Source organism: Balaenoptera musculus, chromosome 5, assembly GCF_009873245.2.
Source record: "Balaenoptera musculus isolate JJ_BM4_2016_0621 chromosome 5, mBalMus1.pri.v3, whole genome shotgun sequence".
Lineage (NCBI taxonomy): Eukaryota > Metazoa > Chordata > Mammalia > Artiodactyla > Balaenopteridae > Balaenoptera > Balaenoptera musculus.
Genome location: NC_045789.1, coordinates 57,153,983 through 57,174,510, shown reverse-complemented (window position 1 = coordinate 57,174,510; position 20,528 = coordinate 57,153,983). Strand labels below are relative to the sequence as shown.

Genomic DNA, 20,528 nt, shown 5'->3' with positions numbered 1-20,528 from the left:
ACTGCCCCACAAAGTCACTTGTTGCTTGTCTGTCACCTGACCTCTTAATCATGTACACTCCACTAGTTGTCCCTGTTTAGTAGACCACTATGAACCTCTAAGAAGCTTCAGGGTTAACAATATCTCCTGGGCTAATACTGTTTGAATTTGCAACATGTAGCCTCTGAAGATAGGACTGTTTCCTTTGTCTGTCATATACACCTTACCTGATTTAATGCAAAGTATGTATTCAATATATACATACTACGTTATTAATAGCAGGTTATGCTATCCAAAATATAAGCAACCCACAGATATTATCAAAATTGCTTTAGTTGTGAAGAACAAGATGGTCTAGATTTTAAAATTGCTATCACACAACAGTATGAATATACATAACACTACTGAACTGTACACTAAAAATGGTTAAGATAGTAAATGTTATGCTATTTTTCTTTTTACCACATTTGTGCTTGATTTTATAAAAACTTTATTGACTACTTGTTGCTTCACACTAGCATTCATTTGAAAAGTCATTCAATAGTCCACTCTCTTCTTCAGAGTTATCATTAGGTGGATAAATAAGAAATGTGAAATTTCCAGCTAACAGAATTGAAAAAAATCACAGTTTTTACATGGAAAAAATCATCATTTAAAAAATGTTTTGATTCAGAATGTAATGAAAACATTTTTACTTCTTTCAGCACCCTTTGTACTCTCAGTTCATTGAGATTACAATTTTATTTTTAATCAGTACACCTGAACATTTAACAATGTACAATGTGGGGAATGTTAAATTTTAATAAACCACAAAGGACTTTGGTTAATATATTAGAAGTGACATATCATGCATCACATTGTACTCCACAGATTTTTCTGAAAATATTCCTGATTAAATTCCACTGTTTGCAGATTGAAAGACATGATTGGATCAGAATATATAAAATTTCAGCAGTAAGATTCTTATTGTTTACTACTAGGCACAGTAGCCCCTCCCCCTTATCTGCAGTTTCACTTTCTGTGGTTTCAGTTACCCACAGTCAATTGAGGTCCAAAAATATTAAATGGAAAATTACAGAAATTAATTTATATGTTTTAAATTGCCCACCATGCTGAGCAGCATGATGAAATCTCAGGCCATTCTAATCTGTTCTGACATTCTCTTGCTGTGCTTAATTTATAAATTAAACTTAGCCATAGGTATGTATGTTAAGAAAAAATACATGATATATATAGGGTTCAGTACTATATGAGGTTTCAGACATTCAATGAGAGCCTTGGAATGTATCCCCCACAGATAAGGGGAGATGACTGTATTGTGCCTCAGTCATATCATGTTGGCATTGTGGCAAAGATGCCAGTGGCCAATGACCAAAACAAAGGTTCCAGGGAGACCAACTTGCAGGGAGATATATATCTTGCTCTTCCTAACAAGTTTCATCATGTTAAGCATTCTCTGCTTTAAATAGTGAAAATGATGTGTCTATAGAAAAACAAACAACAGCAGACAAATGCCCTAATATAGAATTTGTAGCCGTCAATCAAGTAGTCAGGCTGTCATATTATCAGAGTAAAATACTTTTAGTTTCCACAGCAAAAACAAGTAACCTTTATTCTATGATCTCATAATATTTTTAGAGGATGACCATAATCTATCTTTTTTCTGCATATGTTATCCCTACATTTTTATATGCATTATTATTAATTATTGGCAGTTCTAATATCTTATAACTTTATCATTTAAGCAATGTGATAATCATTTTACTAATTTATATGAAACAGAATCTGCTAAAATATTTCTAACACTCTTAAGCTTGAGTTTCAGCTATCTTTTCTCTATAATAATGATAATAACAATAATTATAATTTTGTTATATTTATTTTACCTTAGTAAATATTTCAAGAATAAGGAAAATCTAGGCTAAATATATAATTACAAAAAGTTTCACCTGTAAAATATATCAACTCTTCTGATCTTGGGAAGTTAGTTTCTTTTCTTTTTTCTTTTTGGAGAGTTAGTTTCTACTTTAAGGGATAAGGTATATCACACACACTGAAATACTATTTGATAACATAAGCCAATATTATACTGTCTCAGCATTCATTAAGTCATAACTTATGATAATTTATATTACTATGATCATAAAATTATAGAACTTTATTCTAATTCCTAATCTCTACTCTTTTATTATGAAACCCACTTATATGTGATTCCATTTTTTAAAAAGGATAATATACATGTGTTTCAGAAGAAATATATTCAATATATTAATTATTGGTTTAACAGAAAGTACATGAATACCAACCTATGATTATTTTTCATTAAGACAATTTTTTTAGAGCAGTGTGAAGTACACAGCAAAATTGAGGAGAAGTTAACAGAGATTTCTTACAGACTCCCTGCCAATACATGCATAACCTCCTTCATTATCAACACCCACCACCAGACTGGTACATTTGTTACATTTGATGAACCTACATTGACACATCATTATCAACCGATGTGCACAGTTTACATTACAGTTTGCTTGGTGTGAAACATTCTATGTTTGGACAAATGTATGACATTTATCCATCATTATGGTATCATACAGAGTATTGTCACTGCCCTAAAAATCCTCTGTACTCCTCCTGTTCATCCTTTTTCCTCCAACTTCTGGAAACCACTGATTTTTTTTTACTGTCACCAGAGCTTTGGCTATTCCAGAATATCATAGAGTTGGAATCATATAGTATATAAGCTTTTTAGATTGGTTTAAATATACATTTAAGGTTCCTCCATGTTTTTTTCATGGATTGATAGCTCTTTTTTTTTTTAACACTGAATACTCTCCCATTGTCTGGATATACCACAGTTTATTTATCCATTCACCTACTGAAGGATATCTTTACTGCTTCCAAATTTTGCCAATTATGAATAAAGCTGCTGTAAACATCTCTGTGCAAGGTTTTGTATAGACATACGTTTTCAACTCCTCTGGGTAATACTAAGGAGCATGATTGCTGGGTCACATGTAAGAGTAAGTTTAGTTTTGTAAGAAATGTCAGTCTTTTTAAAATGGCTGTGCCATTCTCATCAGCAGTGAATGATAGTTCTCATTGCTCCGCATCCGCACCAGCATTTGGTGTCATCAGTGTTTTGGATTTTGGCTATTCTATAGGTGTATAGTGGTATCATGTTGTTGTCTTAATTTGCATTTCCCTGATGACAAATGATGTGGAGCATCTTTTCATATGCTTATTTTCCATCTGTATATCTTCTTTTGTGAAGTATTGGTTAAGGTCTTGGTCAATTTTTTAATCAAGTTGTTTGTCTTATTGTTGAGTTTTAAGAGGTTTTTTAAAAAAATATTTTGGATAACAGTATTTCATCAGACATGTCTTTTGCAAATTATTTTCCCAGTCTATGCTTGTCTTCTCATTCTCTTGACATTGTCTTTGCAAAGCAGTGTTACATTTTAATAAATTAGCTTGCCACTTATTGCTTTCATGGATTGTGTTTTGGTGTTGTATTTAAAAAGTCATTGCTATACCTAAAGTCATCTAGGTTTTCTCCTATGTTATCTTCTAAGGATGTTATAGTTTTGTGTTTCACATTTAGGTCTGTGATCCATTTTGAGTCAATTTTTGTGTTGAGTGTTAATTTCTAGGTCTAGATTTTTTTTTTTTTTGGCATGTAAATGTCTAGTCATTTCAGCACCACTTATGACTGTCTTTGCTCCATTGTATTTTCTTTGCTTTAACCAATATACTTTTGAAAATGAAAAGCTGAAGGATTTTAAATAAAATTTCAGACATCATATTTATATTATTGTATGATATGAATGATAAATTTTACTAGTTCTTTAGTAATTTATTTTTTGCATGAGACTAATATTTTATTGCCTAAACTTTGCTATAGGAGAGGATATTTTCACTCATAAATTGCAACTCGAAGTCTGATTTTGGAATTGATTTAATGTTTAAAAATAGTTTATTTTATTTCTCTGATCCATCTCATTACCACAATTTTGGGGCTATCTGAATTTTTTTAATCCATAGAGCTTTCATGAAATATTGTATAACATAAGAGTGTGCACATATAGCATAACAATATAGTATAAGAATAACACAATAGAGTAGAATTTTAAAAATAAATATTATTTAAAAAAATAAATATATACTATGTAGTTAATTATTGTTAAAACACTTGTCATTATTTTGGGGATTCTTTTACATTAGCTTTGATATTATATATTTATATATAATTTATAATTATATATTTTGATAATTATATATCAAGATGACAATTTTTATGGTTATAGTAACTGCTGATTTTATTTTAAATCATTACTATAATTAAGAGTAAGTCAGTTTTAGCTGAAAAACAACAATAATTATAACAAATTATAATGAAATAGCAAAATATAATATGTATTAATTTTATATCATTAATTTCTTAAAACTAGTTTTGTAAATAAGTTATCTAAGAAGAAGTGAGTTCAAATTTAGGTATAAATGTTGATTCCTATTTATGTTATTATTTATGTCAGATATTTCAGGGGCTTTGAGAAGAAGTGAAAATGATGAGAAAACATAGTCCTAGATTTTAAGTCTGCAGTAAGGAGTAAATGTAAATCATTTTATTGGTATCTCTCAAGAGTTGGCAGAGGATCAGAAAAAAATTGTCATGACCAAATCTGAGCAAACTGCTGAAAATATTTAACTTTGGTACATTTTTTTTTCCCTTCATTCATCTCATCCACAAATACTAAATACTCACAAGCACTTCACTAGCCTTTCTGTGGTTTCCACAGCAGGGCCCCACTCTCCTCCACCCTTATTAAAAGCTATGATATATCATTCCCACAATCCTCTCCCCTAATCAAAAATAATTGTGCTATGTACAATGTCCTTTTCAGCTAAATGCTACCAGAGCAGGTGTGACTTCTTGATAAGAGCCTAATTTATTATTTCTCCAAGACTATTTGCATTTTAATAATGAGAAAACAAACTCAACCTAAATGAGTGAATAACTAATTGTGAGAATGAGGGCACAGAGGTAAAACCAGGGAGAAAAATTAATGTCACCACTTTTCAAACCATGTCTTATGCATTATTATCTATTCCTCCCATTTTGTACATTATTGAAGACAGTACGAAAAGCAAGAAAAAAAATTTCTTTTCTGATGTAATGCTCAATGTACAAAGAATTGACAGTCAATTGCTTCTGGAGAGCAAAAATAAAGTTGAAAGAAAGAGTGGATAAAGGAAACAGAATTATTATTTATGTAGAATATATATTGTTTTGCAATGGTAATTTTGGTGTTTTGTTGATGAAGTTGGGTTCAGAGGATAATTAGGGGGGTCATAGAAATATGAAGAGCCTGGATTATAGTGTGTCTCAACAATATTTGCAGCAGAAAATCAAAATTACATCTAAAAGTTTTAGAGAGAGATATTCTAAAGTGCTTATAGAGTTGCATATATTTGACTTTTTCCTTGTAGATTTTGTGATACCAGAATATATTCAAGGGAAGTAAATTGTGTTGAAAGTCAAAAAGAATTTATACAAAAGGAGAGGTGATAAAACACTTCTTAGAACATAGTTTAAACATGTCAAAACTCACCAAAATCAAAGATTTTCCACAAAGAATCATTACCTAATTTTGGAATATATTATGTACACATTGTGAAGTGTCCTGTTTTGCTTGACATATTTTATTTAGTGTATTAGGGAAATCAGAATATTAGTAGAAAGAAAATGGAGGGAGTAGAAGAAAAAGTTATAACTGTTAATGGTTAGTCCGCAAAAGGGATGATTCATCCATTAATAATTAACTATAATCATATTCAACACAGTTCTAACATATTTTCTTCTTACCAAGTGGTAATCTGGCTCTACATAACTACAGAAGCTAAACCAACTTTAATGAATAATACTTTTCTTCTTCTGTGTTGAAAGAGTGTATAGATCAATAAATGAAGAACATGATGTTTTGCAAACATAACATTTTATTAGCAAAAACATTAGCACTTGCAAATAGGATACACATTTTCTGGTTGAATTTTATATTATACAAGATTGACCCACAAATTTCCCCTTTGTTTCTTCTATATAATTGATTCTACTATATACTGGTAATTTTAATATAAAATAATTTAAAATAGATTGGACTTAAAAACAGTTTGCTTATTCTTTCTAAACTGTTTGCACATATGTATTTGTGATAAACCTGAAACTCACACATATGTTTTCAGTTATTATGAATGAAAAATTTAACCTTGAACTATAGGGTGTTATGCTCATAATAATATGGTAGGAATCTTCAATTCAGGTGATTATATACAAGCTCAATAAACTCAGTAGTTGTTATATTCTGTATTAGAATAAATTTCCTAAAATTCATATCTTACTATCATATTTTATTAGTAAAAGTTCAATGTGTCTTGCCTACATTAAGAAGTTCCAGGATTAGCAGGCCTTTTTATTTTATTTACTTATTTTTATTCTTTTCCATTATAGTTTATTACAAGATATTGAATATATTTCCCTATGCCATACATTAGGGCCTTGTAGTTTATCTATTTTGTACACAATAGCTTGCATCTGCCAATCCCAAGCTCCTAATTTATCCCTTCCCCCACCCCACTCTCCCCTTTTGTAACCCTAAGTTTGTTTTCTATGTCTGTGAGTCTGTTTCCATTTTGTATCATATTTTAGATTCCACATAAAAGTGATATCATGTGATATTTGTCTTTCTCTGTCTAACTTACTTCACTTAGTATGATAATCTCTAGGTCCATCCATGTTGCTGCAAATGGCACTATTTTATTTTTAATGACTGAGTGATATTCCATTATATATACCACATCTTTGTTATCCATTTATCTGTCAATAGACACTTAGGTTGCTTCCATGTCTTAGCTATTGTAAATAGTGCCACTGTGAACATTGGGTGCATGTATCATTTTGAATTAGAGTTTTCTCCAGATACATGCCCAGGAGTGGCATTGTTGGATCATATGGTACCTCTATTTTTAGTTTTTTAAGGAACCTCCATACTGTTTTCCATAGTGGCTGCACTACTTTACATTCCTACCAACAGTGTAGGAGGGTTCCCTTTTCTCTACACCATCTCCAACATTTGTTACTTGTAGACTTTTGAATGATTGCCATTCTGAATGGTGTGAGGTGATACATAATTGTAGTTTTCATTTGCGTTTCTTTAATAATTAGCAATGTTGAGCATCTTTTTATGTGCTTATTGGCCATCCGTATGTCTTCTTTGGAGAAATGTCTATTTAGGTCTTCTGCCCATTTTTTGATTGGATTGTTTTTTGTTTTTGTTGTTGTTGTTATTGAGTTGTATGAGCTGTTTGTATATCTTGGAAATTAAGCCCTTGTCTGTTGCATCGTTTGCAAATATTTTCTCCCTGAACATAGGTTGTCTTTTCATTTGTTTATAGTTTCCTTCACTGTGCAAAAGCCTATAAATTTGATTAGGTCCTATTTGTTTATTCTTGCTTTTATTTCTACTGCCTTGGGAGACTGACCTAAGAAAACTTTGCTACGCATTATGTCAGAGAATCTTTTGCCTATGTTCTCTTCTAGGAGTCTTGTGGTGTCATGTCTTATATTTAAGTCTTAAAGCCATTTTGAGTTTATTTTTGTGTGTGGTGTGAGGGAGTGTTCTAACTACAATGATTTACATGACGCTGTCCAGCTTTCCCAACACCAGTTGCCAAAGAGACTTTCTTTTCTCTATTATACATTCTTGCCTCCTTTGTCGAAGATTAATTGACTGTAGGTGTGGGAGCTTATTTCTGGGCTCTCTGTTCTGTTCCATTGATCCATATATCTGTTTTTGTGCCAGTACCATGCTGTTTTGATTACTGTAGCTTTGTAGTCTTGTCTGAAGTCTGGGAGGGTTATGCTAAGAGACCTTTTATATTTGTCATCACAATTTACAATTTTAACAGAGCCACAGTGGAACTTATGTTGCTTTGAAATGTGGAATTAAAGTTATTACATTTACCTAGTACGTCTGTATTGGACATAGTCTATGCTACTATTAATTGGTATTTGTGTAGTATGGTGCCTTGGCTCCTATAAGACAGCAACTGTGATAAAGTTTTCCTATTTGCCTAATTCTTCTTGTTATTATTTAATAAATGTTTTCCAGTGGATAATGTATAAAATAGCACTGACTAATAAAGGCATGTATGAGGAGGAAGAACTAGTATGTTAATAAAAAGGGCAGAGTTTTAAAAAATCTTTAGGGGAAAGTGTACATAACCAACTATTCGAATTTTGATTATTTCCAGTTATGTCTCTTTTCACTTTTTAAGAAAAATATTATAACTATTATGACATATAGTGTTTTAAAAAGTTACAATTTTTCTTAAAATTTTTCTTTCACACCAGAGCCATGGATTTATAACCGTATCACATTTGAAAAAAGGGAAGAAATCAAGAATATTATTTAAAATGGGAGCTGTGTAAATATTTACAATGAAATAAATGACAGTAAATGAGTTGCAAAAAAAAGTAGGAGATATCTTAAGGAGGAAAAATAAAACAATCAGATATTAATCTAAATACATATCTGAATAAATACCAAGTGTGTGGTTATTATTTTGTTCACTCATCAATATATTCTTCCATTTGCTCACATTTAGTGAGTAGTTAACATACAGAGAACATTAGACTTGGTTCAACATAGGTTAACAATGAAGGCATCAAAATAAATGAATTGCAAGATTGCTGACTATAAACAGTATACACACATGGAAAATTAAAAGGCAGTGATATATTTACAAACTATTTGCTTTAAAATTCTAAATAAAATAATTTGTAATTTATTCAAGCAAGTGGTGAGTACACTTGTACAATACTAGGTGCTAAAAAGATAAAAGCATAACCTGCCCCTCTCACAGCCAACACAGTAGTGGATGTTATTAACTAAATTATTAATTCTATATACATATATATCTATGTGTATATACACACACATACACATAAAGGTTCATATGAGAGCTTTTTACGAAGTGTAGTGTATAATTTGTTCCTTGTATGAAATGGTGGGATATAAGTTGTTCAGTACAAACTTCACAAAGGATCTTGTCATGTACGTGAATCATGGGTGCTTATCAATGTATCAGGGACAGGAATAGTGGGAGTTAATCTATCAAGGGCAAGAATGAGGGAAAACACGACTAAAGAATGAAATCATGGAGTTATATGGCATGTGGAGCTAAATATATATCTAAAAAAATAATTAATGCATTTCAGAAATAATAAAGAATCTTTTGTAGTCAGATTGGTTTGTATCAGATTCAGACAATGCATATGTGAAGTTAAATAGAATGATCTAAAGAACTGGACTGAGGACAATTAGTATAGAGCCCTGTTTCATTCACAAAAGTAGACTTTGTTTTCATTCAGAATTACTTAACAATTACACCAAAGTTTTCTGGATAATCATCATGTAGACTTGTAAAACTTTCTGCTCTTAGCAGTTTGTAAGTTGGTAAATGTGCAGACAACTGGAAGAATTACTAAGTTTAATTTTTCCCCCAAATTTTACTATATTTCAAATAATTCTAATCATCCTTTATAGATGAGTAGAACATTTTGATGAAAAGATTTAGAGAGCTAATGACTTGATTATGGGAAGTTATTTGATTTATTTCATTTAATGCCATTATGTATATAATATAAAAGTAAACCATATTTTCTACATGACAAATCCTTAAATGCAATCTATTTGAATGCTTAATAATGTCACAATTAGAGCATGAATAGCAAATAATATAAATAATACATACCAGAAAATTGATAGCAGATACTGTGACTTGCCTGTTTCCAAATGCTAGAAAGCAGAAGAAGATGTTATGTAAACACTCATTTTTTTGGATTGGTAAGCTATAGATATAATTCAGGAAAGATTTATTGGATATCACTACCCTCTAATAAAAAGTACTATGTGATATGTGATATGTACTATCTGACCTTTTGGAATGATACTTTTGCAATCTAAAGAGATGACAGTATTTTGCTTTCTATATATACTTTTCTTCCAGTGACCTAATGATATTTAGAATGTAAATGGAGTCTATAATTTTTATTAGTAAACTCTTTGAAAGCAGATTTAATTTACCTTGTTCGTCATTTTAAAAGCATATTAGTATGACCTAGTGTGTAATTGCACTCAATAATGTCTCTTCTTTTTTAATGTTCAACAATAGAAAGAAAAATGCTAATAATAGTAATTTTTATTTTTGCATTGATGTTTTGCAACAGGCAATATTTTAAGTGTTTTATATATTTTCATCATAAAAACAAACACATGAAGCAAATATTATTGTTCTCACCTTACAGTAAAAAATTATACTTTATATAACTTGCCAAATCATATAAAGAGTAATGAACAAAATGGAATTTGAAACAGAGTTCTAAATTCACCTTGTTTATAGTGGAGAATTTGGAATATACAAAAATAATGAAAAATAAAATTATCTAATAAGCTCATTATCTGTATTAACAGTTGCATTTCTTCTAGTTTTATGTAAATTGCATTTATTTATATAAACACATCTACAAATAAAAATTAATATAATTACTCATTTTGAATCGGGTTTTTAACGTAAGAATATATTTAAAGACTTTTACGATATTATTAAATATTCGTTGTCAAAGGTATGGTAGAAACTACATCATAATGTATAATGTGGCTAGTCTGAAAACATTAAATATTATCCAATTGCTGCATAATTAGAATTACTTTAATTTTATAAATAATAGACAGTACTGTTTCAAACATCTTTCCATATAAATCTTTTATTTAAGTTCTATTTCCATGGGCTAGAAACTTAAGAGGGTAATACAGTTAAATTTTATATAAGTATTTATGCATAGATATATGTAAAACATGTACATGTATTGGAAGTTTTGTTTTTATAAAGTACATATATATTATTATAAAATAAAATATATTAATGGACACATTTTTGAAAGAGATAAAAGCATAAAGGGAAAACAAAATTCATCCATGGAAAAGCAGTTAATATTCAGATTTTTCCCTTTGGAAATATACATATTTGTTATATACTTTTACCATATTTGATAGAATTATTTTATAATCACTTATTCCCTTAATATTATGTTATATATGTTTTGCCATATAATTAAACATTTTTCTCTAGCTAAATCATAATAATTAGCTGATATTCATCCCTATAGACCATAATTTTTAAAAATTTGTATCTACTACTAGACTAAACTTCACTAATTCAACACCAGTTTTTAGAAATTTATATGGCAGGCTGTGTGATTGTGGAGAAATTAATTATAAATAAACACAAATGCAACCCTTATCTTAATAGAAATTATTTTCTGACACGGAAACAAATACTCATCACATGCTAACAAATGGAAGCATGCAACTTTAATGTGTTACTGAGAAGGATCTATGCAATATTTAATATAAGAGCTAAAAAGAAGGATTTGTTGTAATCAGGGAGATCAGGGAGAACTTTGAGTACATGACTGAACTTTTATCTAAAAAGATGAATAGATATTAACACAAGGATGAGAGGGTTCAGAACATTTCATGCATCAAGACTGTGAAGATATGCCTTGTTTTCATTGTTTAGTGAGAATAAATAATGATGTGATAAAAAGGTACTGGGCCAAAGAGTGTAATTTTAAAGTATTTTTATATTTATTTCCAAAAAAAGTTGCAGATAATATAATTTGAAACAAACTTTCTAGAAAAAAATGTTAGACACCATTAAAACTTTCTATAATGTTTTTATAATTTGTATAATATTTCACATTTAGATAGGCAAAAATGTAGGTCATTTTTCCTTGAATGTTTTTGATACTAAATATTTTTCTATTAAACTTCCTGAACATATGCATTCCAGTTTATGGTTAATGGAATATTCTTGCCATTGGGCAGTCCAATTATGATAATATATTTTTATTATTTATTTTAAATATTGTTCAAGTATGTAAAGTGACCTCCCTAATGGTATATGTGTTGGAAATACATACCAATATGTTGTTTTTCATTTAAGTACTTTGTGTGTGTAAATGTGCAGATGCTATTTATTTTGTGCAGTCAAATCTGTTGAGAATAGGGCTATAAAAAATGTGAAACTGTTAGTGCAGAGAATACAGAAAGAGGTGAAAAAAAAACCCAGTTGATGTAAAGGGCAAAGCACAATGTAAATTATGACAACATAAAAATAACGGAAAATTAATTATCATATCTGTAGTAAGGACAAAATATCCTGAATTAAACACTTGAGTATGTAAGTCAAGAGAACATATACAAAGTGAAAGCACAGAAAAATATGATGAAAAAATTAAACACACATAAAAAATACAACCACTGTTTCTTTCTTTCTTCTAATTGTGAGGATGAAATGAAGGAAGATTACATTGTAAGCATTCAGGTTTTAAAGAAAATTTTCAAGGGAAATAATTTAAAAATTGGCTCAACTATTCTACAACTCTTAAGTACCTGAATTTAACGCAGCATATAGTTTGAGTACAGTGTTTTAATATAAAGGAATTTTTAACTTGTTTAATTAGTATGTTTGTTTCATTTTCCTTAAATATGATTATTTAATAAGATTATAACTACTTGGCTAAAAAAGCTTTGATGTGTACTGTTTACTCTTTTGTCACTTTGTCATAGTCTTTGCTGTAATGTTAGTATTTTTACTTTTAGATTCAATAGTTATTTAGGAATAGGTTTTTAAGTATCTAGTTTTAAAATTTTTGTTTAAAAATTTTTGTACTTATCTATGTTTTCAGGTTTAGTTCATCTCATCTAAAGATAATGTAGTTTGTACCTTTTTTTTTTCTTTTTGGATTCCACATATAAGCCTATTTACAAAACAGATATAGAGTCACAGATGTAGAAAACATACTTATGGTTACCTAGGGGGAATGGGGGGAGGGATAAATTGGGAGATTGGGATTGACATGTATACACTACTATATATAAAATACATAACTAATAAGAACATACTGTATAGCACAGGGAATTCTACTCAATACTCTGTAATGACCTATAAGGGAATAGAATCTAAAAAAGTGTGGATACAGGTATATGTATAACTGATTCACTTTGCTGCACAGCGGAAACTAACACAACATTGTAAATCAACTATACTTCAATAAAATTAATTAAAAAAATAAAGATAGTGTAGTTTGTACTAGTTCTACTTTGAAAGAACAGCATTTACAATCTAATATATAATCAAAAATTTTAATCTATAAATTCTAATCAAAGAGTTATAAAAGGAGAAGAACAATCTTTAAAAATCTTAGGCAGAGATAGTGAATGCAAGGTTCGAACTTTTTGTAGCATTTAGCAGAAAAGTGAAATTCTAAGGAAAAAATAAAACCTAACAAATGTCATAATCACATGACAAATTAGATCCCATTATTTGCCTGCAATGTGGGCTAATTATCCTAGGCCCCCCACCACTATTGCTATAGACTGAATGGTGCCTCCCAACATTTAGATGTTGAAACCACAACCTTCAATATAATGGTGTTTAGAGATGGAGCTTTGGGGAAGTAATTAAGTTTAGATGAGGTCATGAGGTTAAGGCCCTTTTGATGGGAATTAGTGTCCTTAATAGAAGAGATGCCAGAGAGCTTGCTTTCTCTCTCTCCACCACGTGAGCACACAGAAGGGAGCAATCTGCAAGTCAGGAAGAGAGTCCCCACCAGGGAACCCCATCTGCCAGCACCTTGATCTTGGACCTCCCAGACTCCACAATTGTTCCAGTTATTTGCTGGTTGTGAGTGAAATGAATAAGAGATGTGCAGTTATCAACCACCATCAGATGTCACTGACCATGATGTGCATCCGTTATTTATAGAGTGATATGTGGACTAAAGAGCTAGCTGCAAAATTTGTACTTTGTGCAATTGCAATTAGCATATGTGGTAACTGAATTTGAAGCATGGTTTTAGGGGCTGGTATTATTTAAATAAACCATAAAAACTGAAATCCATGCATATCAGAGCCATGCAAAGCATGCAGTGCCTGTAGATGATATTCACTCTCCACTTGGAATAGGTATTGTAATGCTCTATATATTTTCACATTATTTGAGTCCTACTTACATCATATTCATTTAAGAGTCTTAAGCACAGTAAAATTAAACTTTCAGAACCTTATTTTCCTAATATATAGTGGGGAATATTAACACCTACATAATAATATTGTTTCTAATTACAAAAGAAATAGCAATTTTGCAGTTCTTGACAAACAATAAGTTTTCCATAAATATTTTGCATATATTAACACCGTTAACCTCTATTATTTTGTATCAGTTATATGAATGTAGCATTTTTCAGAGGCTCCTCTTTTTAAACATACTATGGATAAAAAATGTCTTTTAAAAAATTTTTCTGTTCATGTTCTAAAGTTAGAATGTACATCTTTTGTTAAAATATTTTTAAAAATCAGTTAGAGTATTGTGAGATCAGGGAATTTTCTCCTTCAATATTCATAGTTAATTTGTTAGTATTTAGAAGAGTTCAAGTTCTGAACATTGCAATCATTTACAGTGATTGCTGAACTAGATTTGCTGATTTTGGCAAAAACCCTGAATAATGTAATTCTCTGTGTCAGTGCTTCAAGAAAAGATATTAATTTATTTTAATGTCTTTACGGTTTATGTTATTTTATAAAATCTAAAATAAAGCTTGAATACATCATTTATATCCATTTATTTTCAAACTTTATAAACTAGAAATAGACCACAAAAAATAACTCTCAGTTAAATATGAAATGTCAACACATAACACTAGGGCTCTGCTGTGTGTGCCTTGTGAGCTGCAGTAAAAGCTGAGAAGAGAAAGGTCCACAGAAGATAAAAGAAATGGAATTCTTTGATCAGGACAGGTATGTTTCCCCCAAGATTAGGAATTGAGGATTTAGATTTGGTTCCAGTGTGCAGTTCACTAAATTGCTTCATCTGAGTCAAGGGACAAGATTTAATAAAGTTATAAATAGGGAACAATATGCCACAGGAAAAAAAGCCTCTATTTTTTTCTTTTGAAGTTATAATTAAAAGAATAGTTTAATTATTTATTTTAAAAATCCTGATGGTTGTACATGATTATGTGATCATATGGCATGTTTCTTTTTCATCTTTCCTCTTCCATTTTACTATCTGTCATTTTGAAGGTTTATAATCAACTTACATTTTTTGCTAGAGTTTCTATGGAAAGAAAATAAATCAAAATATGTCAGTCAAGTATGGTCTTTTAAGCCTACATAAAAATTTAATGGAGTATTATGAAAGCAATTTAAAATTGACATTTTTTCATTATTTTCTTATTCCTTTATATGTTCCATGTCGTTCATCATCTCTGTGTAGTTTAGAACAGAGTTTTGATGTTGGCAATTTAGTATGGGTATAGTTAAGAATAATTTCTACATACATGGTGGTGTATACCGTGGGTGATTAATGTAGTAGGCAATCCAAGAAGTGAATCCCCAATAAAAGGCACAACTCTACAAATAAAACAAAATAAAAGTTAGGGAATATATATATATAATATATATCGCATCATTTGAAGTCACCCCATACATTTATATGCCACACTGCAGCATTTTGGTATAAAAACTGTTATAAATTTTCTAAGCTAGTTAAATGGAATGCTTCTTCATTCAGTAAAGTAGCATTTTAAAAGTACCTATTTGATATCACTAAGAAAATGCATTTCTTTGCTCAACACTTGTTAATATAAACGAGTATTTAGGATATAGAGAAATGTAACAATGTATTGTATGAAGATTTTTCAAGAATAGCTTTTGTCTATCAAGTAGTAAATAGGAGTGAAGTAATAAAAATAATAAATAGCTATTTTCCAACAGTAAATGAATAAAAGAATGAATTATTTAATCATTAGTAGTAATGTTTCTTGATTGATTATAGAGGGAAATGGCCTGGTTTTAGGTGCACTTGGCTATGATGCTGATCTTACATGACGAATTTTAATACCTTCTCTCAAAAGAGAAGCTAGTCTAAATGATTTTTTGAGGTTTGTAAAAGTTCTAGAGTTTACTGTTTCATTATAATGACAACAGTAGAATGCTTGTTGAAATTTTTAGAAAACAGATATTTGCTAAAACTCAGGAATATTTTAGTAAAGAAATAATTCATTCTGAAACTAAATTTTAAATTGGAAAATAAATTAACATAAATTTTAATTTGAATTGGAAAACTGAATTGCACCATGTTATCTAATGTACATTTCCATTTTAATGTTCCAGAACATTTCCCGTTTTCTTGATAGTTAATTGATGGTTAATAACGTTTGTATTTACTATTTTGGGGAAGAGCAAAGATATTGTCATTACATTGACACCCATCACAAATATAGGATGTAGCATCATCATTTTAATCACACAAATGTATATTTATAAGAGGGTTTATATATGAGATTCTTCCTCTTCAAGTGGCACTTAATCTGAATTCAGTGCTAAGTATTTCCAAAATTAAAGGTGCCTAAAAGTATGTAACTTGTAACGTAAGGTCATGCCAAATATTTTATGTGATGTTATTGGTTGAGGGCAGCTCCAATGAACTAGATTGCTCAGGAAATGGCATTTCAGGGGCAGAATGTTTAAGATATACTGATACAGCTGAATAGAAAAATCTAAGCTTGAGAGAAATAAACATGATTTAATGATGATGCAGATGATCCAATACATAAAATTTCTCAATAACAATTAAAATTACAAAACATATCAGTTCCCACCTTTATCAAATTTTTCAAAGGTGTATGTCCTGCAGAAACCTTGTGAACAAATAAGGTTTCCAAAAGGTATCGGATATAGTGTATACAATGACAGAAGCAGGCCAAGCTAGAAAGAGAATAAAACACAAACACATTAAATTCCCTTCCAAAAATCTGGGTCGCCTTATACATAAGATGTTTTAATTTTTTTTTTTTTTTAGTTTACTACAACTTTCTTTTTCTTATTTATTTTTATTTTTTATTTTATTATTTTTTTATGTGGACCATTTTTAAAGTCTTTATTGAATTTGTTACAATATTGCTTCTGCTTTATGTTTTGGTTTTTTGGCCTCGAGGCATGTGGAATCTCAGCTCCCTGACCAGGAATTGAACTCACATCCCCTACATTGGAAGGCAAAGTCTTAACCATTGGACCACCAGGGAAGTCCCTTTTTCTTATTTTTGAAGTTACATCTTTTTTAAAATTAATTTTTACTGGAGCATAGTTGATTTACAATGTTGTGTTAGTTTCTGCTGTATAGCAAAGTGAATCAGTTATACATATACATATATATTCACTCTTTATTAGATTCTTTTCCCATATAGATCATTACAGAGTATTGAATAGAGTTCCCTGTGCTATACAGTAGGTTCTTATTAGTTATCTATTTTATACATAGTAGTGTGTATATGTCAATGCCAATCTTTCAAATTATCCTTCCCCCACTTTTCCCCCTTGGTAATCATAAGTTTGTTTTCTACATCTGTGACTTCATTTCTGTTTTGTAAATAGGTTCATTTGTATGCTACAACTTTCTATTTATCAGGAAATATTGTTTCTGGTAACCAAAACACAAGTTTTTTTGATATTTTTATTTTATTTATTCTAGAAAATTTCTAAATTTATTTAATAATAAAAGTACTGTAACAACAGTTTCTATAAATTTATTTCTGATGACTCTCATGATATTTCATAATAACAGTCATAAACTGTATGTTCACATCTGCCCAAGGAATATATATATCAATATAATAATTGTAAATATGCTCATATCAAAATGGCTTAAGATTGAAGCAGAAAATTTACAACTTTAAAAGTATTCAAAAGATACTTACAATGCATTTGACATTTTATAATATTCAAAATACTTTTTTCATTGTCTGATTGTCCTTTAGCAAGTACCATAGACTGAAAAAGTTCGAATTTCCTTTCCTATGGAGTCAATGCAGCTTTTGTTTTGTTTAGTTTGTTTTATGTTTGGTCTTTGACTGCCTAACATATTGCAGTATTATGTGTTGCTTCGGTTGCTTTGTTTTTGTTGCTGTTCTAACGTATCACCTCTTCTTGTCATTTATATAACTAATATTTAAAAAGTAAATGTCAAATATGATTTATAGAAGCATATTTTCTTGTTTATATTTAAAATATATTTCTATTAAAATACACACCTATTTTATTATAAATAAACCTGTAAAACTTCAAAAACTATAATTGTTATTCAAGAAAATCAATAAGAATCAAAGATTGTATACTTAAATGTATAAAGGTTAAGCATAAAAATAAGCATTTCATTTACAATATGTAAAATCAAACATTGAGTCTACACTGTAAGTTTATATTAAACACAATGAATTAATGATTTCTGGTATTAACAAGAATGACTTTAGGGAAAACAAATAATTAATCAAATAAAAACAAACCAACCTGGCTAAATCATTAGGGAATATATCATTATTCATTAATTCATAAAAATATAATTGTGCACCTATTATGGGAGAGACATGTTCTGTGTGATGTGTATATCTAAGAACAATAGACAAATTCTGAAAGAAGTGAGAAAACAAAGTGTAGATATTTGGGGACAGAGCTTTCTAGACAGTAAGAGAAGCAAAAACAAACATCCTGATATAGAAGTTTGCATGTGGGTTCAAAGGACTGGTAAGAGAATCAGCATCTCTCTTAACTTGTTGGTTCTTTTGCAGAATATTTATATAAATACCTGAGTAGTAGAATTTTCCATTTTGTAAGAAAGCAGAAAAATTATCATATGCCCAGCAATGTAGCAGAGAACTGAATGAGAAATTTTAATTTAAACTATGATTAAATTAGTTCACATATTTAATTTATATTACACCATTAGGGCATAGATATTAGCATAGCAGCTAGCTATGACTTAATATCTGGATATATACCACTTTGCACATTATTGGACTTTGCACTTACCAAGTTTGATTTCATTCCAAAATATTCTTTCTATTTAATTATGGTTGACTTCCCTTCAAACATCAACTCTTTCTCTTTCCAGTACTAAACTAATTGAACATCCATAAATAGGCTTGGGTCTCTTTTTTCCAAATGTAATATTTGAAAATATCTTATGTTTCATCAAGTAAGTTTCAAGGTATGAGGGCTGTGAAAGAAGACACTTTATAGAGCTGCAAGGGAGGCAGTGTACCAGGTTTCTGTTGAGGAAGAATATGAAGGCAATGTTCAGATAAAAGGTTGACGTTATAAGAAATTTTGCGAACAGTGGACTTTGAATTGCAAAGGGCACAGTGGAAGGATTCCAGGAGTTGAGAAGGGCTCAGTAAAGGCAAAAAATAGAAGATTTTAGAGTTTTTTTAGATGGAGTGTGAGATATGAGGGATGACCTGACCTCTACTAGACACTTAAATTTCAAAAGTAGTTTATGTGTTTGTGTGTATTTCCTCTGAATGATTTAATATAAACTTAACATATTTGCTCCTTAGGAAGAATGTGGCACAGATACATTTATCACTGAGATGTTACAAAACATGCTGTGTTTGTGTTTAAGAATAATAACCAACTATCAGTCAATTCCTTTGAGAATGGTGCTGGGGAAAAAAAAAAGTGTTCTTTTTTCATGCTGTGATATATATCTGGTACACATTATATATTTGATCTAAAAAATGAGGGCAATTACATTCTCCTATGAACACTCCACCCCAGACTCTTTCTAATGAATAGGGCATTCTCTTAACTTAAGAAAAAGAAAGGTAGGCTTTAACATTCCAAAAGGCCCTGAACAACTTGCCAGGTACTGACCTGACTATGATCCCTGAGATCCAATCTCCCCTTGCTTCTCTGTACCTCTGCTCTACTAGCTTTCTCTCTGCTCCTACAAAGCATCAAACTGCTATGTACCACAGATAATTTCCATATGAAGATTCCTCAGATTTACTAGTTAAAATCTGACATGTCCCTTCAGAAAACAAAGAAAAAAGTTCAAACATAACTTTCATAGAAAAGCCCATCTCAAAACTCACATCCAGATCAGGTTCCTCTGTTTTTATACTATAAAAGTGCCTAATGTAAAATAAATTTTCATGTAACTGGTTCATGTATTTATCCATTCAGAGCATTACTATTGAGTATTTTTTATAAATCGGGTAATGCGTTAAGCAGCAAAATTGACTGAACACCAAAAGACACCCATTATAGAAATTAAACTCTATAGAGGGAAGGACACAAATGACTATGTAAGTATATAATTTTAAAGTAATAAATTGTATAAAGGAAAAACATTTTAGTAACGTATTTCTCATTGAAGGAATAGGAATGGCTAATACTAAGTAATATTGAGCTCTATTTGAAGTTTGAAAAAAATAAAGAGGAGGGAGGCAGTGGAGGAAGGATGGAGGAAGAAGGATGGTGTGTAAGGGCATGGTAGGTATCAGGGCAAGAAGGGTGGTAATTGTGGCTGGAGTACAGAATTAAGAGTGAAGGAAAGACAAATCTGAGATGAGAAATCCAGGAGTCAAATTA

General features: G+C 30.2%; 1 protein-coding gene across 2 annotated transcripts in view; it reads right to left on the bottom strand.

Annotated features, from left to right (window-relative positions):
* Positions 1-20,528, bottom strand: part of TECRL (trans-2,3-enoyl-CoA reductase like) — a 110,069-nt gene that overhangs the window by 13,575 nt on the left and 75,966 nt on the right. For both annotated transcript variants that reach the window (XM_036853920.1, XM_036853922.1), the window contains exons 6-8: positions 16,763-16,868; positions 15,440-15,512; positions 9,790-9,833 (exon numbers count right to left, since the gene is read on the bottom strand). In XM_036853920.1, the coding sequence (XP_036709815.1) occupies positions 9,790-9,833; positions 15,440-15,512; positions 16,763-16,868 (223 nt within the window). The remainder of the gene's footprint in view (positions 1-9,789; positions 9,834-15,439; positions 15,513-16,762; positions 16,869-20,528) is intronic.